The sequence below is a fragment of the Daphnia carinata genome, chromosome 10, assembly GCF_022539665.2.
Source record: "Daphnia carinata strain CSIRO-1 chromosome 10, CSIRO_AGI_Dcar_HiC_V3, whole genome shotgun sequence".
In the NCBI taxonomy this organism is placed as follows: Eukaryota; Metazoa; Arthropoda; class Branchiopoda; order Diplostraca; family Daphniidae; genus Daphnia; species Daphnia carinata.
The window spans coordinates 2,241,633-2,266,339 of record NC_081340.1 but is presented as its reverse complement, the minus strand read 5'-3'; the positions used below and the strand labels follow the sequence as shown (position 1 = coordinate 2,266,339).

Sequence of the window (24,707 nt, the reverse complement as noted above, 5' to 3'; positions counted from 1 at the left end):
TAATAATAATAATAATAATAATGGAATAAAGGGAAAAGAAAATGGATTTGATATTCCCGAGCTTAGAATGCCGAGTGTGATGTGTGTCTGCATTTCGCACGACTCGTGCCGTATTTCCAGGTAGCGCCTTTCTAATGATTTATATCTGGTGGCTTCCGCCAGATAAGAAATGGCTCTTAACGCTCGAAATTGCACGCTTTCAAAAGCGAAAAAAAAAAGAAGATGTGGCCTTAATAATTACAGAAGAAAGAAAAAGAAACGATGTATAGTCGTCGTAGATTTATGGATTAAGCATTGCAAAAACTGTACAGTCATACTTAACAACACCATTAGCGTGTTCATCGAAGGAGCACGTTTAGAAGTTTTTTCTTTTTTTCTTTTTTTTTTTTGCATGTTAGCTTTCTTGTGATAATAATACCGGCTCTGACGTTCGTTTTTTTTTTTCTCCTTGTCTTTTAATGAAATGCCATTTTTTTTTTTTTTGCTCCTGGAAAGATGAGTCACTTGCCAGTTTTATCAATAGGGCAATAGCTTTCCCCTTCAAGGTGGATTTTGATTCATGGGGTTGATGTATCAGAATGCACTTGAATAGAAAGAGATAGACAAAATGGCGAAGCCAACAAGTTCCTCTTCTTCTCCTTCTTAGTATAATGACTGTATTCTCTACTGCGCAATTAATGCCGTGCTTCTTCTTCTTCTTCTTCTTCTTCTTACTACCTTTATGATGCCAACCCTTCCCGCCGGCCTGGTCCTTCTCAATGGCTTATTCATACAGTGACATGGTTGAAAGGCATCCGAGACGTGGCCGAATCTGGACGATCGTGCATCGAGATGGACGGCGACTCGTACCGTTTCGTCCTGAAGAAAGTCAATTACGGCGACGGTGGGACGTACATCGTCAAAGCCAGCAACTGCCACGGCAGCCAGAAAGCCTACTGCACGGTCCGGGTAAGTTATATATCGCCAAGTCGATTACAACTTTCGCAAATGGCCGCATCTCATTTTCGTTTGATTTTCTTTTCTTTTCTTTTTTTTCGATCCTTTTTTTTTTTTTTATTAAAAAAAAAAAAAAAAAAAATGCAGGTCAAGGAAGCGGCCAATTCTTCCGAGTGGGACTTCAAGGACGCGGAAACGAGCCTCAACGATCTGTCCGAACGTCGAGTCAGGCGATTCAACAAAGGTATTGTAATAATAACATTTTTCGTTTTTGTCACATCGAAAATTCCGACGAATCACGTTCGTCATTGGAAATGTATACCCTCTTTTTTTTTTTTTTTTTTTACTTTGTCCCCCTTTTTTTTTTTTTTTTTTTTTTTTTTTTTTTTATCCATTCGCAATCGCGGCCGGCACGAGAGCCTCTTTTGCGCTTTCAAACGGCAGGTGGGCAAAAAAAAAAAAAAAAAAAAAAAAAAAGATCAAGATAGAAAGCCGGCCACGTCAACGTGCTGTATAAGAAGAGGGGGGCCCTTTTTTTTTTTTTTTTTTTTTTGTATATATAATGGCTTTTCGGAAGCCAAGAGTAATTATAGACAGGCAAGCCTCACTTCTTCTTTCGGACTTGACTTGCTCACGGCACCGCCCCAAGAATTTTCTTTAAAGAAAAGAAAAAAAAAAAAATATAAATGTATAAAAGAACTTGCTGGTTGGTGTAAAGCAACATCTACTTGCATGGCAGAGAGAGAGAGAGAGAGAGAGGGGGTGTCAAGTCATTGCCGAGTATGGGTATCCTTTCTCCCCCCCCCCCCCCATCCATTCCATCGTGAATTCGATAGCCAACCATCCTCTTTCTCGCTTCACGCCTTTTTCCTTCTTCACTTTGCTGCTGCTGGGAAACGCTACAATAGAAATAGTGTTTGGAATGCCCCATTTGAAAAAAAAAAAAAAAAAAAAAAAAAAAAAGAGAGCAGCAAAGTATATATGGAAATGAGCGCCGGCCCCAACGAAGCCATCGGCAATGACTCGTTTCATTTGTTTATTTTTCACACCTTTTCTTGTGATAAACGACCTTTATTCTTATTTCTAACTTTTTTAAAAAGGGTTTATTTATCGCATTTTTTTTTTTTTTTTTTTTTGGGTTTGGTTGGGGTGTCGCAATAGATGTTCCAGGTCCGGTTGCTGCACCTCCGATGGCAACTGTCAGCGGTAAAAATGTCGTGTCGCTTAGCTGGCCCAAACCGAATTACACGGGCGGGGCACCTATTTTAGCTTACAAAGTGGAAGCTTGGCTCCTTGGCGAAGGAGCCATATGGATAGAGGTAAACCATTCATCTTGCATGGCAAACTTCCCCATTCCATATGCAAATTTATTTATTTTATTTTATTTTATTTATTTTATTTTATTTTATTTCATTTTATTTTTTTTTTTTTTTTGATGGACCATCACTGGGGGAAACAAAAAAAAAAATATAAATATATTTTTAGGTAGCCATGACGTGTATTACGAGCACGGACGTGTACAATTTGAAACCGGAACGGGAGTACTTGTTCCGCATCACGCCGCGCAATAAATACGGATGGGGTGAATCTGTGGTCTCTTCGACGCCCATCAAAACGGTCAGCCGCACCGGTTTGCCTCACTTCCATCGGCCGCTGCACCCGCAAATCAAGGCGCTGGAACACACGGACGTTGAACTGCTGGCCGAGGTGACGGGCGAGCCGATGCCGGACGTCGAATGGTACCGCGACGGCACCAAATTGGACGGCGTCAAGCAGCCGCGCTACGAGCTGCGCTCCATCCGCTCGGATTGCCGCCACGCCCTGACCATCCACGACGTCCAGATGGAGACAGACGACGACAGCAAGTTCACGTGCGAGGCCGTCAATCCGGCAGGAAGAGTCTCCACGTTCAGCCGTGTCCTCGTCGTGACGGACCAGCGTGTAGCCGAAGCCGACGCCCTTTTCAGACAGTAAAAAAAAAATGTTATCTTATTTTTATTTTTATTTTTATTTTTATTTTTTTTTTAGCTTATCCCGACCTCAATATTAAAATGTTTGGTTTTTTTTTTTTTTTTTTTTTTCTCGTCTTTGGCTCGGAATTTCGTGTGTTTTTTTGGTTTTTTTTTGCGTGGCAAACATTTGCATTCCTCACGGACACGCAACAACAGGCAGCTGGATGGTCTGAGTGGCAATGACAGCGTCATGATGGCGCCGCAATTCACGATGAGGCCTCGCGACCGTCGCGTTCAACTGACCTTTCCCGTCCGACTCACTTGCCAACTGATTGGCCATCCCAAACCGGACGTCACCTGGTATCACAACGGCAGCGCCATCATCATCGGCCACGATGGTGAAAAATAAAAATTCAATTTCTTTGTTATAAAAACAAAACGTTTCATAACGAATTTTCTATTTTCTTTTTTTTTTTTCCTGATTTATCGGACGGGCGTCGCAGAGCGTCACAGTTACAACGTGGACGGCAATTTCCACACGTTGGAGATTGCGACCACGAAATTCGACGACGCTGGCATCTACAGCGTCCAAGGCCGCAATTCCTCGGTAAGGGCAAACGATGTCGACCATCATTTTCTAATTTGCTTGTACCTTTGATATGTTGTGCCTATTGCGTGTGTGTGTGTGTGTGTGTGTGCGTGGCATGGGGGAGGCAGAGGGAGCTTGCTTGAAAGACGATATAACTCGATGAATTCGATGATGATATTTGAAGCAGTTATGAACGTGCACATATCATACACGTGACTTTAATGCCTGATTTTGACCATATGCGACGCGCAGACTGCGCAAGAGCGAGAGCCCCCCTTCTTCTCCGATCATTACGATCACGAAATTTGTTTAAGGCTTTCTCGGTTATGCTAATTAAAGAGTTAGTCATCGAATGTCTGCGAGAGAGAGGGTCGCACAGAGAAAGATAGCGCTCGGGTCATGAACAATTTCACTTTACGATCTATCCTTTTTTCTTTCTTTCCTTTTTTTTTTTTTTTCCTCGATATCATTTTCTTCAATCTCTATAAACATTGCATTTTGTTGTCATGTCTCTTTTTTCTTTTCCCCCTTCTTTTTTAATTTTTTTTTTTTGTGTGTGTGTGGCTGTTTTGGATCCCGGTACACACACACACACACACAAAAAAAAAGGGCGCGGTGGGCTGCCAGTGTTGCCTGGTGGTGGACGGAGGTATCCGAGCCTACGTCATGCCCTTTTTCACGCACGAACTGGAAGAGCGCACCGTGGTGGAGGGCGGGACCTTTTCGCTGATCGCCCGCGTCGAAGCCTACCCGGCCGTCGGGGTCCTCTGGTACGGATCCAACAAAACCTTAAAAAAAAAAAAAAAAAAATTACACGCTACTCTTTTTTTTTTTTTTTTTTTTTTGTGTGTGTGTGTGTGTGTGTGTGTGTTCAATTTAAAAAAAAGAAACCATTTACAGTTATAAACACAGACAACAGTCAATTGTTTATGATTATTTGACTGGAAAGGTGGAGAAAAGACAAATCTTTTCTGAGCCGCACCCAAAAGAAAACAAAAAAAAACAAAAAAAAAAGTAGAAAACAGAAAAATTGATCAAAGATAATCATCTGTTCTTTTCTATTGTAATTTTTGGTTTTCATGTTTTTTTTCTAACTTTTTCTTTTTCTTTTCTTTTTTATTGCTGATTGATTGATAAAAAAAAAAAAAAAAAAACGCGAAAAGGCATCGGGACGGGATCCGCCTTCGTCCTTGCCGCCAGTACGACATGCGACTGGACTCGGACGGTTCTGTGGCGTTGGTCGTGTCGGGCGCCTCGGCCCGGCGCCACGCCGGCGTCTACACGTGCACCGTCACCAACGAAATGGGTCAGGTCTCGTCTAGCGCCCGCGTCACCATCCGCCAACGGCCATTAGCGATTCCATCATCATCATTGGACGCCATCACCTCCGATCACGACAACATCGGGTACGTACAATCATCATTTCATTTTTGAATTTTTTTTTTTTTCGCGCCATTTTTGTTGCCATCAGCAGGCGATCTATCACACGCATTGCTGTTGGGCCTCTTCGTTTAGCCCTGCGTCATTGTCTTTGAATTTTTTTATTATTATTATTATTATTGGGGGCTGCCTGGGTTCACGGACGGCAGAGGGTCACTCACGAAAGATGCCGGCGGGCTTTTGTGAGAGGGCACACCGTCATGTGGCCCATCACGAAATCGACAAGACACTAGCCTATATAGTCCCGCAAACAATAGGGCACACAGCGGTTGAAGCATTTTTTTTTTTTTGATTTATTTTCACACTTTTTTTTTTTGAAGCGCCGCAGTCACGAATTCACGAGTTTTTGGTCCATCACGCACGAACGAGTGGTTTTTTTTTTTTTCACGGTTGGTGTGTACAACTATCGAAAACGTTACAACAATAACAAACGGCACCAGTACATCCATTTATCGCGATGGATGACTTTGATTTTTTTTTTTTCTTCCACTGTTTAAGAAAAAAAAAAAGGGGGGGGGGGAGGGGGATGGCTGTGATTTAAATGAAAAAAAAAGAAAAGAAAACGTGACCCGCTGGTTAACAATTCCACGGGTGGTGTGCAAAAAAAAAAAAAAAACGCGGGAAATTCGAAAATAAATTTGAATTTTGCTTGACTAATAGGATGTTGTGTCATCTTTATTATGTTACGGCAGCAATAGAGATCCTCGTGACACACCGTGTTGGGTGTGTTTTCTTTTTATTGGATAGGATTATAATGGCAGGAGGAGAGGAGCGTTGGGACAGCGTTGTTGACACGACCCTCTTTCCACCTCCCCCCCCCCCCCCCCCCGTTTCACGATAGCCCAAAAAAAAAAAAAAATAAAATAAAAACCACAACAAATGCACACCTTTTACGTACGGGGGGCCTTGACAACGATAACACCAGTGCGCTGCGCAACGTCGTGCCGTTTAGATTATTTTTTTTTTTTTTTCTTTTATTTATTTAAAATATGAATTTTTTTTTTTTTTATATGGGAGGATGTAAAGCCTTTTTTTTTTTTTTTTTTTTTGGCTATTTTATCGGTATGTAGATATCTCTATAAATATGATAGTGGTCTGCTACCCCGGTGTGCCTTCTATATGTGTATCTAGAAGATTTGCACAACAAACGGCGCTAGTAAAACATCAGCAACTCGCTGAAGCGCCGCCGACGCCGCCGCCGTCCGATTTATATCTGCCTCGCGTATCTTTATTTCATTTCATTTTTTTTTTTTTTTCTTTTCCTTTTTTTTTTTTTTTTTTTTTATTCAAAAACAAATCAGCCTGATATTATTTGTCTTGCGGGTTGTATGCGAGCGCGCGTCCCCCCATATTTTCGGCATATCGTTCCATAAATTCGCCTCTTTCATTTTTTTTTTTTTTTTGTTTTGTTTGTTTTAAAGTTTCGTGTTCTCCTTCAATCGATTAGACAGGTGATGTACGCAACGAACGAAAGTCAATATTTACCTGTAGAAAAAAATTAATAATAATCTCTTTAAATAAGGAACGAAATGATAAAAGAAAAGAAAAGAGAAATTTGTTTTTCTTTTCTTTCTGGTTGATAATTGATTTTTTATTAGATCCATCATCCCTTTTTTTCTTTGAGGGGTTCGTTTTCTCTCTCTCTCTCTTACTGAGCGCTTTTGAGTCTTCTCTTCTCGGTTGTAATCCTATTTTATGGCACCTTATTTCTCTCTCTTTTGAAATGCATTAAACTGTTAATTTGATGACCTTTTCGGTCGGTAACAGAGGCGCGACACGAACGTAGCAGAGAGAACTTGTCTTTCTTTTTTTATATATATCCACCAGAAAAGAAGAAACACATTTTTTTTTTTTTTTTTTTTTTTTTTTTTTTGCGTAACGATCTCACGCGTTTGTAGTTCCGGACAAGTTTTTTTTTTTTTTTTTCCCCTCCCTTCTCTTCGTTTCGTTTTAACGAGCAAAAACGTTAACGGTTGGCTTCACAATTTTTTTTTTTTTTTCTTTTGCAATCGCCGTTTCACACGTTACAACGTCCCGAAATATATGGCGACCGTTGCAACACGTTTTGAAAACGATCAAATAAAAAGAAATGAAGAAAAAGAGAAGGAAAAAAAAAAAGAAAAACGGTGAACGAATGAGAGGTGTGCACGTCCAATTAACCAGCGGTGTGATTTAAAGAGGCCACAGTCGTTAAAATAAAAAATATATAGAAGACTAAACTGAAAAGAAAAAAAAACAACTGATTTTTATGGTCATTTTTATTTGTATTTTTTTTTTTTTTTTTTCGGGGCGGGAAAAAAAATAAAATAAAAATAGGGAGACGTCGTTGGCGCCGCGTTTCGTCCAGAAACCGACCGAGTACGTCGAAGGTGATTCGTTGGTCGTCGTCTGCGAGGTGCTCGGCGATCCTAAACCCGAGGTAAAGAAAGCGAAAAAAAACAAAACAAACAAAATACGAAAATTGCATTTTGCACTTGTTTGCCATTTTAGCCATCTAAACTTAAAACATTGTTCTTCTTTTTTTTTTTTTTTTTTTTTTTTTTATGATTGTTTCTTTCACGACAACGTAGGTCATCTGGCTGCGTGACTGGCTCAATGTAAGTCTCAAACATCACATATTTTCTTTTTTTTCTTTCTATTTCTTTTCTTTTTGCGCGCGCGTGAGCAAATGAGATGAGATTTAAACGAAATCTTATTCGAGAAGAGCTTTTTTAAAAAAAACATTGAACGAGCGTATTGGCTCACGCTGATGGAACTGGCGATGTACTGCGTGACGCCCACCTTATTTCTCTCTTTCTATCTCTCTTATTTTTTATGATTTAAAAATTTAAATCGAAAAAAAGAAAAAGAGTGGCCATTTCATTTTTTTGAAATTGGTAACGTCGACACGAGTTCGATCCGCCTCCGCTATCCCGTTTTTGCATTTCGTTCGATCATTTTTTTTTTTCCCCTCTTTTTGTTCGGTATCGTTTCCATCGTTCGGTCCGGCCGTGTTTCATCTAAATTTAGATGCACCTTTTGCGATGAATACGTAATGATGAAGCGCAATATTATTATTATTTTTTTTTCCCCTATTTCCATGACGAAGCACTTGGATACGAGCGCTGACATGGCGCAGCCATTTACTTTCATATCAGCACGTGATTTGAAACGATCACACAACAACAAGAAAATGCCCTTCTTTTTTTCTTTTTTTTTTAAGAACAAATTCTTTGATTCGAATTTTTCTCAACATTCTTTTCCCATTTTATTTTTATGTTACGACGTTTGTACGTAACCGAATGCACGTGCTATAAATAGCATCGCATATTCTCTCTCTCTCTTTGATGATTCTAAATGATGATTGACTGCGTTTTGGCCTACGTTAAGCGCCATTGGCCCCTTTGTCTGCATCTTCAAATCGCTCGCCTCTAACAGACAAAGAAACGAGTTTCAAAAAAAAAAAAAAAAAACGAAAAATCTTGCGTCTTTACGAGCTGACGGTTCGCCGCGTGAGCCGCTTATTTTGTTGTTCAAGTGCGTGAATTATTGTCCGCCTCGGACGTCGCCAACCTCTTGCCAATGATGTTTGTATAAATTTATAGTTGAATTTCTTTTTTTCTTTTCTCTTTCTTCTCTTCGAGAAGAGTCCGCAATTTGAAGTTGAAAATGTTTTTTTCTTTTTTTTTTATTTTTGATTTATATTTGTTGTTTCATTTCGTTCCTGGAATGAATTCAAAGCGTTGGCGGGGTTTTTATCGCAATGTCTTTTTCTTATTTGAAAAAAAAAAAAAGACACTTTCGAGTGATTGCGTATGGATGATGAGTAATTCGTCATGGCCAGGCAAAGGCCAAAATAACGCATTTTTCTTTCATTTTTTTTTTTTTTTTTTTGAAAGACGAATACGCAAATCGCCAGATGTTACACGAAGGCAAATGTGATGTCATTTGTTTCTCTCTCTCTCTCTTTTTTTTTTTCCTTCGTGATGTTTATTACGCAGAGTGGGGCGTCGTATGTTATGTTAATGAAATTCCAGCGGGAAACTTGATATCGGCTCGGTCGGCATCAACTTTTATGTATTACATCTCGCAAAAAAAAAACAAAAAACGAAGAGGTTCTTCTTCTTCTTCCTCTTCTTGTTCCCCCATTTGTTTTTTTTTTCATACCATAGCGCAGTGGTGGGTAAAAGCGATCCGCTGTTCGTCGATCGGGTTACCGCAAAACTAAATCTTTTGTTTTTTTTTTTTTTTTTTTTTTTTTACAAATCGAATAAGAAAAAGAAAATGGCGGTTCGCATCTTCTTTGGATTGTTTCCCATTTTGCCGAATCAAAATGGGAAAAAAAAAAAAAAAATAGAGACGCCAGTTATTTTGTCTGTGGCGTCATGGCGCCTGATCAAGTTTCCTCCTCTTTTCTACACCCATTTGGGGAGGGGAGGTAGAGGGAAAAAAAAAAAAAAGAGAAAACGACATCCTTTACCTTCCTGTCCCAATAAAGAAAATGAAAAATGTGGGTCATTATCGTCGACTAAAAGAGGCAAAGAAATGAGGGTAAAGCCAATCATCTTAAACGTATGGAACTTAAAAAAAAAAAAAAAACGAATAACAAAAACAAACTAGTCTTTTAATTTGTCAACGCGCGGCGAGTGCCAGTCGCAGAGATACCCGTGTTACGTGTCCGAAAAGCTTATCAGTTTGCGTGTGGTTTTTTTTTTTTTTTATAAAAGCTTTAACCTGATTCTATTCATTTTTCTCTTTCGCGTGATAATGTGTAAAGTAAAAGACTTTTTGCACCTTCGGTCCGATGCCACATGAAAAATGGACTAAAAATCAACGCAGGGTTATTATGGCGACAAAAGATAACGTGCAAAAGAACGATGTTTCTCTATTTTTGTGTGTGTGTGTGTGTGTGTGTGTGTTAATTTAATTTTGAGGGCGCGTAAGTTGGGAAAAAAGAATGGCGGCGGCTATCGTCGCGAACCAACGACGCCATTCTTTTTTCTAAAGATATGATTTTCTTTTTTTTTTTTTTTTTTTTTTCAACGAAAAGAAAAGAGAAAAAAAAACTGTCTGGGACAAGTCGTGACCAAAGATGGCAACGTTCCTCTTTGGCAATCTTTAAAAAAAAAAAAAAAAAAAAAAGCCCGTGTCACACCAGTAGTAAGTTTGAAACGTATACACGCACACATCGTCGGAGGCTTCGCAAGAGAAAAGAAAACAGTTTCATTTTCCGGCTTCGGGTTTCGGCCTGAAAAAAAAAAAAAAATGGGGATGCAATTTCATTTTTCTTCACTCTACGCACGAAATTCAAGATGGCCGACTGTAGAATAGGCGCGCATTTCAATTGAATCTGATTCTTTGAGTTTTGGTGTTTTGATCTTAAATGACGTGATACTCGGCTATTTTTTTTTTTTTTTTTTTTTTTTGTTTTTTTTTGTGGGTGGGGGGAGGGGGGGAGGGTTTTCTTTTAAAACGAACGTAGAAATTCTTGTTGTTGTCACGGAATACTCGTACGCCACGCGCAGACACCTTGACGTGCTACTCTCGAAACCGCGATAGAGAGAGAGAGAGAGAGAGACGGCCTTATATGGCGGGACAATTCAAATGTCTTTTCCCGCCCCTTTACTACGCGATCCTCATCTTTTTTTTTTTTTTTTTTTTTTTTCAAACGCAAAAAAAAAAAAAAAAATGGTGACAAGTTCGCGCGTGTGTCGTCCCTTTAAAGAAAAAGAAAAAAAACAAACAAAAGTTCAACTATTGTGTTCGTTATTATTCTTATTATTATTTTTTTTTTTTAAAGAAAATACGAATGACGGCCGTATGAAATGATCACGTCCGTCGATCACGACAAGGACACGCATATGCGACCGTCTGCTTGATTTTTTTTTTTTTCTGGCCGTCATCTTTTACGACGCTTCTTTTTTAGACTTTGTTCCTTATGATTATTGTCATTTCTATTTGCAGACTCTTGTCTCCCCCCTTTTTTTTTTTTTTTTTTTTTTTTTATTTCACATGTTTTACGCGCTTGCGCACGTCGCTCGCTGGGTGGCCTTTTTGCATTGCCCTCTTCCTTAAAAACGACAGGTCGTCAAACATTTGCAGCCTAGACGTTCGCTACTTGGCCGACTCTCTTGCGCATACGTCGATTAAACTGTAATGGCACTTGTAATAATAATACGATATATCCACCCGTTTCGAGAGCCGCAGACATGTTCATCAGCCGTTTTTCTTTTTTTTTTTTTTTTACATTTTTAAAGAGGGGGGGGGGGGGGCTGCATTAAAAAAAAAATCAAATAGAAATCGTTATATAGGGACCCCCAACTGAGATCGGCGGCGGCGGCGGCGGCGTCGACTTTGGGCCGTTGTGTGCACATCGGACGGTTCGAGTATTTATAGATACGTGGTTTATATTCCTCATTTTGATGTTCTTTTTTGTTGTGCCTCTAGCGGCAATTTGAAATTTATTTTTTCCCCGAAGGGCCTTTTTTTTTGTTTGTTTGTTTGTTTGAATGAATAGGGAAAAAAAAAATATTCAGTTTTAATTATTGAATTTATACTAGGGGAATTTTTTATTTTTATTTTTATTTTTTTTTTTTTTTTTTTGCTTTTTATCGATTCGTGTTTGTCAGAGACGTCAACAGCGGACGATACGTAACGATGGTATTGTTTTATGTTTTGTTTTTTTGTTTTGTTTTTTTTGTTGAAGAACTGCTCTCCGCCCATTTTCAATCTTTTACCCTAAAAGGCCGTCGTCTACAGCGCACAACAAACCAAAGATGATGTAATTTTTTTTGTTTGGTCAAACTTCGTTTCTAATCAGCGCCAAAAATGCATTCATCTTCGTTTGTATTCAAATATAATTTATTTTTTATTTTTTTTTTTTTTTTTTTGCATCGTTGATCGGGGAGGGGGGAAGAACAGCGAAAGTGGTCGATGCGTTCAAACATTCACTTTTACTTCTCCCTATTTAAAAACAAAAAAAAAAAAACAACAACAAAATGATTGGAATTTTTGTTTTTGTTGTTTCCTGTCCGATTCAATCAACGCCCGTGTCCAATACAGTCAAATCATTCATCTTGTTTATATTATTGCGCACCTCGTTTCTATCTGTGTTTTGGGGTAGGTGCATCAGACGAACGAAGCCCACAAAAACGAAAACAAAAACAAAAAAAAAAACGAGATGTGACTAGTCATTTTGGCAACTCTGTTGGGGTCTGGGCAGGGCAAGAGTTCAAAGTGTCTTCAGCACTTTATTTGATTTTTTCTTTTTTTTCTTTTTTCTTTTTGACTACTGGAATAAATTTAAAAACAAACAGGAGAGAGAGAGAAGAATGTTATAGAAAACCGGGAGCGCCCGGTTTGTGTCCGTCATCCGGTCCGTCCGACCCAAATCACGCACACGCGCTTATGCATACCGTTTTTTTTTTTTTTTTTTTTTTTTTATTATTATTATTTTTTTTTTTTTTTTTCAAATTCGTTGTCATTTCTAATCTTGCGCTATGAGGCAGCACAAAAAAAAAAAAAAGAGAGGAATAAATTTTCATTGAAAGAAAAGGACACACACACACATACAAAAAAAAAAAAAAGTGAAATTCATATTTATGTTAGAATAAACAAATAAAATGATTTCCATTTGGAATTCAATATGTTGGTACGTAAAAAGAGATATTTCTGTTTGCCGACTAGACATCAACAAAAAAAAAAAAAAAAAATAACATCCATCATGTTTTATATTTTCAAATGCCGAAATATGACGTACCTGTAGGTCGTTCATTGATGGTTCGTAGTTAATCATTATTCAAAAATTAAAATTTTTTTTTTTTTTTTTTCTTCACTTGAGCCGGGCCCACTTTTGATTTCTTTCCAAGAATTTTCGTTTTTATTACGAGGCAGTTCACTCCAGTTTTTGTGTCTGCCTTCCATCGTGGCAATCATCAAGTTCTCATACGCGTACAACTCAATTCCTTTTTTTTTTTTATATGTATGTGTGTTGTTCTCATATCATTTGAAATGTCCATATGAAGAGACAAATCAATCAGTCGTGTGTGTTTGTTATCATTATTACCAATCTCCCCTCTTTCTCTTTTTTCTTTTCATTTTTTTTTTGCCTTCCCATTCCACAAATGTTTTTTTTTTTTTTTTCTCTCTCTTCTTACTGATTTCTCACTGAAATGAAAGGGACATTCCCGAATAGGTGAATGCCAATCAATTTCGTCTTAGTTGCGCTCGACTAGATGATTTCTACGGACGTTTCCTATTGCACTTTTTTTTTTTGCTCTTTTCTTTGACTTAATTCATCGTCCGCATTTGCCTGTTGATTGCGTTGGATCGGTGCCCGAGTCGCAGCGGTGTAGGAATCGACAATTTTATTCAAAGCCCACCAAATAGGACACACACACACACACACACAAACAGTTTTTACTTTGCCTAAATAAGACGCGCGTGCCTTGTGTTTATTTATTCGTGCGGTACGCATTTCCTTTTTATTTAAATGTTTTCATTTTTTTTTTTTTTTTTTTTTTTTTTTGCCACAGAAATTATTATTTTGGAAGTAGATGGCAGTTTGACGTTCAAATCGAGGCCTTTTTTTTTTTCTTTTCTTTTCTGGTTCAAAAAAAAAAAAAAAATATACAGTGAAAGCTGTGCAGGGCATAATACGAAATTTTTTGAATCTAAAAAAATTTACGTTTGGACTTCCCTCCACTCCCTTATTGATATGAATGAAAATACGTTCGTTTCTTTCTACTCCATTAGATTTCGAGTCAAATGGGCTTGATATCATTTTATCGTCTGGCTTTTTTTTCCTTTTTTTTTTATTATTTCTTACTACTCGTTCCCCCCCCCCCCTCACCGTCCGACTTTTGGATAGAACAGGTCAATAGAGATAAAAGTCTACCCGACTTTAGTTTCACAAAAATTCGTGAAATGCCGAAGAAGAAGAAGAAAAAAAAAAAATAAAATAAAAAAACCCAAATTTGATTTTTGGATAAGAAAAGAAAGTTCAGTTGGGCAGAACGTCTGCCCACTTCGTGAAGGCCAACCTGAGGAGTTTGTTATTAAAGAAAAAAAAAAAAAAAAGGCAAATGAATGGGAAAGGAAATGTTATCTGCCTGTTTTGTACAACGTTGTACAAAATGGCGCTAATATTGAAAAACGTCAATATCTCAGCACGGTCACAGAGTCTGTTTTTTTTTTTTTTATTATGATGACTTTTCTTTTTTTTTTTTTTTTTTTCCTCCCGTTTTGGATTATGCAATAAGGAAAAAGAAAGGGGATATGGCAAAGAATGATGACAGCCATGTCTTTTCATCTACGCAGAATTTTTGCTGGTTTTTGGTTTTTTTTTTTTTTTTTTTCTGGCGGTAAAATTTGAAAAATATAAAAGGGGGTCACGTTATAGCCGTAAAATAAGAAACGAGCTGAAATAAAAAAAAAAAAACACACCGGCCTTTTATTAGTTTGCAATCAATCAGCTGACGTGTTGTGGCCAATAGCAACAGGCATTTTGACGAACTAGCGCGCTCTAATTGCAATTCCCCCCCCCCCTATCATTTCATATTTTATTTTTTTTTGAAGAGCGCGTTATTTGCATCCCGTTGTGGATGAACCGCCGCAGGGTCAATCGGTGCGATCCTCTGGCGCATTTGAAAGAAAAAAAAAAGAAAAGAAATGAGAGCGTGAAAATGTCTATCGCTGATGGCACACGCTTGTTGTGATGTTAAAGCTCAGCCTCGAAATGCGGGGCCAGTTCATGTCAATAATAAATAAACATCTCGAGAACGGCGGCATCACGTTGAGATGCGTGTCGACACCTCCTCGACTGATTTATAACAGCCGCGGCCGAAAACCGCTGAACTTGCCCGACAAACTAAAAGATCGTGATGCTAAAGAGGATGTTTCCTTTTTTTTTTTTTTTTTTTTCCTGTCAGGCTTTTACCCGCATTCCTCAATGTTTATTTGATTATTTTTGCATAATTAAACAAACAAACAAAAAACAAAAATCAAATAGAAATTGGGAACCTTTTTCTCCTGGCGCAATCCGCTCCTATCGGTAGCTGCCAATCTCGTTCAAGATTGCTTAGTTATTTCTTTGTGTGGCGCATACACATGTCAATAGAGAAACATTATTTTTTTTTGTTTTCTTCTTTGAAATCGAATTTAAAAAAAAAAAAAAATGAAATTTTCTGGAGAAAGGACACGAAATTGTTGGAGAGAAAAGACGTTTTGGAGAGCGCGCGCGGGAGTCCCGCGGGTTCACGTCGTATTTTTCTTTGGCGCTGCAGCGGCAGCCGAGGAATTGTGCGCGCGTACATAACACGAGAGAGGAAAAAAAAAAAAAAAAAAAAAAAAGACGTTGCCATAGAGAGAAAGAGACTTGAGTGCGGCGACTGGAGTGAAACTTGTTTCAGTCGACGTCCCACCGTCAACCGGTGAACAACAATCGCGTTTTGCCTCCTGTTTTTGTTTTTGTTTTTTTGAAATTTCTTGTTATTTACATTTTCATTTCTTTCGAAATTATTGTTATTTAAAATCAGTGTCGTCGAGTCCTTTTTTTTTTTTTTTTTTTCTTTGTTTGTTTTTTGAAATTCCTGGTGTGGTGTCTTTTTTTTTCGTGTGAAATTTGACTATTAGTTGTGAAAAACGTTCGCCTCCTCGCGCTAATTAAAGGAGGGACACACACGCCAGGTAAGAAAAAAAAAAACATGATGCAAATTAAATTGAAATTCGAATTTCCTGTGCCCGTCTTTTTTTTCTTTTCCGTTTGTAAAAGAGGGCGGGATAGTGAAAGTAATCGTGAAAAAAATAATAGGAAGGACAGCGATTTTCTTTTAAATGTTTCAAAGTGTCAGGTACACGTTAGGCTTTCGTCTTTCCTGTGTTTTCGTGGCAGCTCATTTTTTATTTATTTATTTATTTTTTCTAAATGACATCTACTCTCTCTCTCTCAAAAAAAAAAGAGTTAAACTTTGGCCTGTTGTGTGGCGTACAAGTGGAATCTTGTCTGCAATCGTTTGACGGACTCGTTCTATCCTTTTTCTTTCTTTTTTTTTTTTGTTTAGTTTTTGGGAGGGAAAAACCCCAAGTTTTATCGTTTGAAATTTGTCCCATTTGAAGACGCGTGCAATGGAGAAGAAACGAAACATTGCGATCAAGATTGATAGGAATGTGAGCCTTTTCAGAGCCCATCAAAAAGTTAAAAGTCAAATGGCTAAAAAAAAACGAAGAGAAAAAGGTTTATTCTTTTTGCTTCGGTATAAAGAAGAAGAAGAAGAAAAAAAAAAAGATATTGGCCATCAAAACAGAGCGACCGGTTTCGTCTACCTCTAATGTTATCAACCTGCAAAGGCGGAGGAGAAGCACACACACACAAAAAAAAAGGAAAGGGCAAAGAAAAAGAGAGAAAAAAAAAAATCCATCCTAAAATGGCGTCTTGTATAATATCGCAAAGGAACCTTTTTTTTTTTCTCGTTTCTTAACCTTTCCTATCCCAACTTCAGAGAGAGAGAGAGAGAGAAAACGAAAGAGAAGTTCAAAAAAAAAAAAATTCTTTAAATCGAAGCGAATTTTATTTTTTTTTTTTCGGCGCTTTTGAAACGTTTTTGTGAGGACATAAGATCGCGGAATCAAAATCAAAAATGGCAGTCGGGCCATCGTTTTTCTGTTTTCTGCTCGTCTCGTTGTGTCCAAATGAATGTGAAACAATTTTCTTTAATATTTTGGCAAAGGAGAGAGAGAGAGAGAGAGAAAAAAAAACAAAATGAAATTCTGTGTGTGTTTGCGTCGTTCAGTGGCAAAACGCAGCCGGCCCAAAATTCGAAGAAATCAGAAGGACATTAGATAATAAGAACATCGTCAAACTTTCTAACACGCTTGTTAATGAGTACCTTTCAAAAAAAAAAAAAAAATATTAAATTCAGGAGAAAAGAAAAAAAAAACAAGGGGGGGGGGAAGATCACGACTGAACAAACGGGAGTTTTCCATTACGTAACTAATAGAACAAACATTTTTTTTTTATGTTTTAATGTTTTTATGGGGGAGGGCAACGCTGTGTAATCTTGTCGATTTAATTCGAGTTTTAAAAAATCGCATTTTTTTTTCTCTTCTTTTTTGGCATTATCATTCCTTAAAAAAAAAAAAAAAACTTCATTGACGTCATAGTCGATCCTTTTGACGTCTCTCCAAAACATCGAAAAAAGCGGAATACATTTTTTTTTTTTTTTTGGCAGGGAAGGGGGGGGGGGAGAGGATGTCAAATGAAAGAATGTCGAATTTTTTTTTTTGAAATTTTCGAGTGCCAGTTCGGTGAGATGTAACCAATTTCCAGTGAAATGTATATCGACGACATATCAAGTCGACTATATCTATATAGAATTTCGTCTATTCACGCTAGCCCCGTAGGCTATCCTTTTCAGAAACACAATCTCATTTTTCTCTCTTTCTTTCTTTCTTTCTTTTTTTTGTCCATCTTTTCGCGTCCGTTTCTAATCACTTTTTTCTGTCCCCTGCAAAAGGCGAAAAAGAAAAAGAAAAGAAAAAAAAAATTATGCTCAGACGTGGTGGTGTGAAAGAAAAAGAAAAAAAAAAGGTGGGCAAAAATGGCCGTCCCGCAGCGTCTATTTATTTAATTGTTCAATTAGGCCATTCATCATCATGCAGCGCTTTTTAACGTTCCAATTGTCGCCCTCTCTCTCTCTCTCTTAATTTGAATTTTTCCAATTGCATGTGAACGTGTGACAAACGGCGCAATTTGGATGGCGATCTTTAGTTAGTCATTCGCTCTTTAGTTTTTTAAAGCAACGAAGAAAAAAAAAAAAGGAAACATGAAACGTTTTAATGTATTGACAAAAAGATTATGGAACGTGACTTGACGTTGTGTCCCGATGTCAAAAACATCACCTCTCTGCCTTTCTTGTTTGCCCTTTTGTCTAAACGTTGGAACCGCACCGCACCTGGCTGCGCACATTGACCGTTCCAAACAAAAAAAAACTTTATTTGCTTTTTTTTTTCAGGGTAATTGAGCTCTTATTTGATTAGGATGATTTGATTTTTTCAAGGGGAAATTTACAAGTTTGGATGTGAAGGAGAGGGTTGGCCCACCTGTCCCTGCGTTTTGTTTTTATCTCGTTATCGCAAAGAAAAAAAAAGGGGAAACAACAAGTCTATAAAAACTGTGGCAAGTCTATCAACTCTTTTTTTTTTTTTTTTTTTTTAAATATATATTTTGAATCAAACACAAAATCCGGGATTTCTGAGTACGAGTGAAACAAAAAGCAAAAAAAAAAAAACCCGCTAAAAAAAAACAAAACAACAAGTTTGAAACATTGGGATATATCTCTCTTCAGCTGTTGATTCCATAAACGGAATGAGGTACACACAAAACGTCCAACATGAAATGAAAAAGAAAAAGCTGTCCATCATTCCCCCCCCCCCCCTTTCGACCAGCTCCTTTTTTTTCATTTTTATGTACACAGGCGCCGATTTCTATTTTACATATAATATGTACCACACCATTCTTTTTATCTCTCTCTCTCTCTCTTTCTCTCTCTTTGGTTTTGACTACACCTCCTTATTTATTCATTTTTTTTTTTTTCTGCGATCTGTTCAAATATTATTTAAAAATGCTGCTGGGCGTGTTATTGGTTTTTATGCTTTTTTTTTTTTTTTTTTTTTTTCTTTTAGCTTTTTGGCATATACACACATGTGTGTATAATCTGGAATAAAGAAAGATGTAGGTTACCTATTAACCTAACGTTTTTTTTTTTTTTTGCACACCAAAAGGTGCGAATCCCTCCTCCCCAATCTGAAATGTTTCACCGATGGGGGGGGGGGATTCGGTTAGACGCACGTACGTGTTTATTATATATATATATATATATTTTTTTTTTTTTTGGCGTCCTTGCAAGGACGTCCAACGGTATCCCATCTCTCCAACATTTTTTGTTTCTTTTTTTTTTTTTCTAAAAGAAATGAGGATCAGCCGGTTTTTGAAAAGAAAAGTTTGTTATCTGTCCGACCTTTTTGATCTGCACAGCAAAAAACAAAAAAAAACGAATTTATTATTATTGTAATGAGGACGCGCGTCATTTCTCAGCTGTTTGACCTGGTGAGGGGGGGGGGCGAAGAAGCGAGGCCGTCCAAGATTGATCGGAAGGCTCACGCAGAGACGCACGGGGGTCATCGGGGTCGCATATTGAAAGAGGCGCCCTGGCCTGTTGTTATGACGCGTGTCACAAAACAACAAATCATCGTCACTCCAATGTACGACGTCATCATCATCATTTTTTTTCTCTCTCTCTCTTCGAATCACGCACGAAATTTTCAGCTTCTCATTTTTGTTTTTTGTTTTCTTTTCCTTTTGACTCGTGTCTTGCTAGTTCGATTGTAAAACGCCAATCTTATAAAAATCGATGGGGGAAAAAAAAAAACCTGTCCTTCGGGAAACAATACGATTTGATTCAATTTTGTTTTTATTCTCGTCATTCCCGAGAAACGATGCCTTTCTCTCGCCTTTAATTTTGAATTCATTTTCAACCAGAAAATAAGCTCGACATTTGATGAAATTCTCACCTCACTCTCTATTGATTCTCAATTTTCAATAGAATTTTCTTGTTTTCTTTCGAGTCTATTCATAAAGGCAGTTCATTCTTTGCCTCCCGAAGAAAACGATTGAAATGTTTTCGGCCTGACGTTGCGTCTTTAACAATGTCCAACTTTTTGTGTGTCTGTGTGTCTGTGTGTGACAATCACCTTTCAAAATTAAATAGAAAAAAAAGGGGGGAAGCAAACAAAAGTCTCATGTTACGTACCCTAACGGCTAGGGTCGTTCAATGTTCGATAGGCTCTGATGACTTCATTTCTCTTTTGTTGTCGTGTGTTCCTTTTTTTTTTTTTTTGTTCGTTTGTTTGTTTGTTTCGCCCATTTTAGGGGGGGGGGGGGGTAGGATGATCTAAGAATCTCGTTTGACTTTTATCCGTCTCTAACAGACAGAATCGCGACATCAGTTCCGCCCATTCCTCCCCTTAAAAAAACAAAAAAAACAGATCATTTATTTTCGAGTCCAAGAAAAAATGTCGAATCTTTTTTTTTTTTTATTTCAAACTTTTAAAAGGTAGAATTATCTATGACGTAACCCTGTCATTTGATATTCATTTTATTGTACCTTTTTTTTTTTTTTTTTTACATCCAACAAACCCGTTATCTTTAATTCTTTTTTTTTTTTAAAGCAACATTTTGCTCCGGTTCTAGAACCACCGTAAAAATGTAACTGAATTAAGTTCGTCATTTCCAATTCTGTTTCACCTTTCCTGCCAAAACAAAAACGAGAAAATTTGAAAGCTGAAAATGAAATCATCTAAATGCATTGGAAAAACAAAAAAACAATGTGACGCAGTGCGAGTATATAAAACTTGAGTTGCGCATTGTTTGTGTGGCTGCATATCGGAATAAGATTATAACCACACAAACGCAATCAGCCGCCCATCATTTGCAAGGAGAGAGAGAGAGAGAGAGAAAATGGGAGTTGGCGCGTTATCTGCTTTTCTCCTCTTTTTCTCATTTTTGCATCGAAAGGCCATCGGATAGAAAAGAGAGGGAACCCAATAAAAAAAAAAAATGGAATAAAATAGATAAGGTGTCTATGCAAATGCCCCCGATGGAGTTTCATTTCTCAAAACGGACAGACGATTGGTTTAACATGTCCGTCAATCAGTCGGCTGCAAATTTCGTGATTTTTTTTTTTTTTTTTTTTTTTGAAGTTGAAAAACGTTATTCATTTGTCTCACCTGACGAATACGTTTTTTTCTTTAATTTTGCCTTGGAATTTTCTTTTTTTCTTTTTTTTTTTTAAATTGTATCCACTTTTCTATGCGATTTTGACGAGCTTTTGCAGGGCGGATGAAAAACGCAAACAAGTGGCCACGTTTTATTTTTATTTTTTTTTACCGTTTAACGATTTAAATATGTAAAAAAAAAAAAAAAAAAAAAGAAAGTAAATAATAATAATAAAAATCGAACGATGGATTTTTCCTTTGCCGCCCGTCTTGTCCGGCTAAGCAAGATATGCATCTAGGCGCCTCTATTTCTTCTCATTTTTGCTTTTCCTAACTCACGCGGGAGAAGAAAAAAAAACAAAAAAATCGTTTTGCTTCATTTGCATAGTTGTTGGTCAGAACAAAACAAACGTTACACGGATGTGATGGCGTACGTCTCAAATGTTTTTTTTTGTTTTTTGTTTTTTGTTTTGTTTATTCCGATTTGCTAAAAGATTATTCACGATCTGAAATCATAAATGACGTCTCCCTTTTTGAATCGCCCCGAACACACGGGGAATATTTAAAAATAATAGAGTGGGGGGAGGGGGGTTGGAAACAACGACACACACACACACACACAAACAAAAATTGAGTGTTGCAAACGCATTTCTGACCGAGATTTTGTTTTCAGAAAAAAAAAAAAAAAAAAAAAAAAGGATTGTGTTTGTGTGCGCGTACGCGTTTGGTGTGTGGACATACCTTAAAAGGTGATGTGGCGCCAGCTTCTCGTCAAACCGGATTCTTTTTTTTTTTTTTTTTATTTATTTGATTTGATTTGATTTATATGTCTTCCAGTTTTACTTTTGTATATATATATATATATATATATATATATGTACATCCAAATGTTTTCAATTGGCAGCGTAGAATGGCAAATGGCGAAATTTCAAAACACAAAAAAATGGCGCGCATATTTTTGGAAAAGAAAAAATTTTGATTTAGAGTCTTGTGTGTGTGTGTGTGCTGATTCCAATGCTCTCCATTAAAGGTCGCCCGAACACATGACTCATTTTATATTATCATATAAAATGTCCTTGTAAGCGAATAAATGAATATTAAAATGCCAATTGATATGCGTCTCATGTAGAATTGACACGATTCCCTTCTCAGCCAGAAGCCCCGACAACTGACGATAATTGGTTGCAACAACGGAGCCCAGCGAAAAAGAAACGAAAAACAAAAAGGCCGACGACAAGAATAAACATTTCTTTTCAAATTTATTCTCAAAAGGTCGGAAGAACGCAGAAAACTTGAACTGGTTTTGTCTTAAATACTCCGCTAAAAAAAAACAAAACAAAGAAACAAACACGTCCGTTTACGTTCGATTGAGTTTTCGTCTTCATTTTCGGATGGTTGCATTTCGTTCACCGAATCTCAATCGATGACGATGATCTTTTCCCTTTCTTAATTGACCCCGTTGAATGAGTGCACAGTGTCGGTTGGGAGAGCCGATGTTTAGATTTCTTTATTTTTTTTTTTTTTTTTCAAAACATCGCGCCGTTTGATTGCGCTGGCTCTTGAACGTTAACTCACGCAGCGCTGAGAGGCAAGTTGTGGTGGGAGGGCAAAGTGATACGGGACTCGCTGGAGCCCGTCATCATCATCGATTATCGTGTCAGACAACTGGCTACGTGTAAAACTTGCGTGACGTTTTAAAAACATTTTTTTTTTTTTAAATTTTATTTCTCATTTTTGAATAAAGAAAAGTTCATTTTTTAATGATAGTTCTCCCAACTGTTTGCGTATACACGTCCGGGTTTTTTTTTATTTTATTTTATTTTTTCTTTTTCTGGACAAACAAATGATGAAAGGGAGTGAAGAGAAAAAGAAGGTTGATTGAACAGGAGAAGAAGAAGGCTGCTGCCAAATTTGCGCACAGATGCAAATGAGATCGAATTTATCTCTTGATCGTTTGTTTCACGATTTATTTTTTTGAAATTCGTCAAGACCCGCCTTTCTGCGGTTCTTCATTTGATTTATTTTTCAAAGTATTTGTTTGTTTTTTTTTTTGTTGCTTTTCAAAACGAAGCTTTTGAACAGACGGACTAAAAAAGACTGGACAAACTGTGTGTCACGGTCTCCTTGTATAATTTTTTTTTTTTTTTTTTTTTGTTGCTTTGCCATCTGAGAGAAATAGGTCGAATTGATTTATTTGTTTGATTTTCGTGTCATTTTCTTCGGAGCCTTAACGGAAAGGAAAAAAAAAAATGCATAGAAAATGGGGTTGCCAGATGTTGCTGGACAAGCCGCGCTCTCCAGTCTCTCGCTTGGGACCCTTTTTTAGCATTTCGGACGCGTAAAGAAAAGAGAAAAAAAAAAAAAAAGGAAAAGCGTAAGAGAGTGTGTAGGACGACGACTCATTCCATATTGGTCGACACTTTTTTTTGTTGTTGTTAAGTCCCCCCCCCCCCTTTTTTTTTTTTTTTAAATATATTTTTTGATGGTCATTTCCATAGACCCCATGCGTGAGGCCGGACCATTTAAGGTGAAGCCCCAGAGTTGTTGGGCATACGGGGCAATCAATGCCTCTCCACAGAAATGTGTGTTTTTAAAGGAAAGGAAAAAAGAAAAAAAAAAAAAAAAAATGAAAGGGATTCATTGACAGACTGCCTTGATGTCTGGAACAACGGAGCGATGTCGGGAAAGATTCCAGCGACGCGAATCGGCGGATAGTCGAAAATTGCTGCTCGTCTTTTTTCTTTTAAATTAAAAAAGAAAAAGAAAAAGGAGAATTTCTTTTTGCGGTCGACATAGCCAAAAGGTCACGACCTGGAACACACGCAGAATTTGGTTTGACTTTCGCTGTGCATTGCCACCGCAAAGCAATTTTTTTAAATTAAAAGGAAAAAAAAAAAAAATGAAATGTTTGCTCTCGACGTTTTGCGTTCCAAAACGGGTCGAAATCATCACAAGTTTTGGAACAAACTTTCACGTCAACAACAAAAAAAAAAATAAATAAAAATACAAACACGCGGCCAATTGTCGAAATCTGTGGCCGTCCTTTTCTTGTGCCCCTCCTCCCCCTGTTTTTATTTTTTTTTCTTCAGATGCGATGCGAACTCTTTGGCGACTTCCTGTGCCACGCCCCGAAAATGATCTTTCCCTCCTTTCCTTCCTTCCTTCCTTGTTCTCTCTGTACAAAATCCAACATAGAAAAACACGAATGTATGTAATCATCTTTACACCGGAGAGGCAGTCCCCCCCCCCCCCCCTATTTTCTAGAAGGGAAAACCTCCTTGAAAAAAGACGCGGGATTTTCTTTTGAAATCGGCTTATTTATTTATTTTTTTTTTAATATCTATTCAAAAAAATGTTTATTCGCTCGTGAATGCGAAATAGAAAACACGCGAGTTTTTTTTTTCTTTTTTTTTTTAGGGATGAAAAGGAGAGACAGACAAATGTGAGAGGAACTTGAAAAGACATTGAGACCAACAACAACAAAAAAAAAGCCAGTCGCAGGTTGTGTGTGTCTCATTTCTCTTTCTTTTTTTCTTTTTTACAGACGGCCATTTGCAAAGAAAAAGAAAAAGAAAAAGTTAGTAGGGATTTCCATATAAGCTCGTCAGGTTGCCTCAACTACAAGGTCGTCCAATATCTACGAAAAAATGCTTTTTTCTTTCTCTCTTTTGGTCGTCGCTATTTTATTTTTATTTTCTATCCTAGTTGTTTGGTAGTTAAGTTGTTATTTAGGTCACACCGTTATGCACAGACACTATAGCCAACATTTTTCAAACGGCTAGACCGTCATTTGTTTTTTTTTTTGTTTGTTTGCGAGCGCAGGTTTCAAAAACAAAAACAAAAACAAAAAAGAGGTCGGACTTTAAAGAGACGATGAACGGCCATTAGTTTGATTTCGATAGATCGTCTCTCTCCAATTGCCATTCGTTGTCATCCATCATATTTGTATTTTGATGTTCCAGCCATCGCAGCACGCGCTTTATGGCATATTTTGTTGTTGTTGTTGTTGTTGTCTTGGCCTTTCTCTTCGGGACACGGCC

The 24,707-nt window shown here is 37.5% G+C and overlaps 1 protein-coding gene across 1 annotated transcript in view; it reads left to right on the top strand.

Annotated features, from left to right (window-relative positions):
* Positions 1–24,707, top strand: part of LOC130702098 (myosin light chain kinase, smooth muscle-like) — a 41,897-nt gene that overhangs the window by 720 nt on the left and 16,470 nt on the right. The window contains exons 3-12 of the mRNA XM_057523769.2: positions 776–948; positions 1,084–1,180; positions 2,098–2,255; positions 2,422–2,906; positions 3,105–3,286; positions 3,392–3,495; positions 4,087–4,247; positions 4,641–4,883; positions 7,234–7,336; positions 7,488–7,514. Coding sequence (XP_057379752.2) covers positions 776–948; positions 1,084–1,180; positions 2,098–2,255; positions 2,422–2,906; positions 3,105–3,286; positions 3,392–3,495; positions 4,087–4,247; positions 4,641–4,883; positions 7,234–7,336; positions 7,488–7,514 — 1,733 coding nt within the window. The remainder of the gene's footprint in view (positions 1–775; positions 949–1,083; positions 1,181–2,097; positions 2,256–2,421; positions 2,907–3,104; positions 3,287–3,391; positions 3,496–4,086; positions 4,248–4,640; positions 4,884–7,233; positions 7,337–7,487; positions 7,515–24,707) is intronic.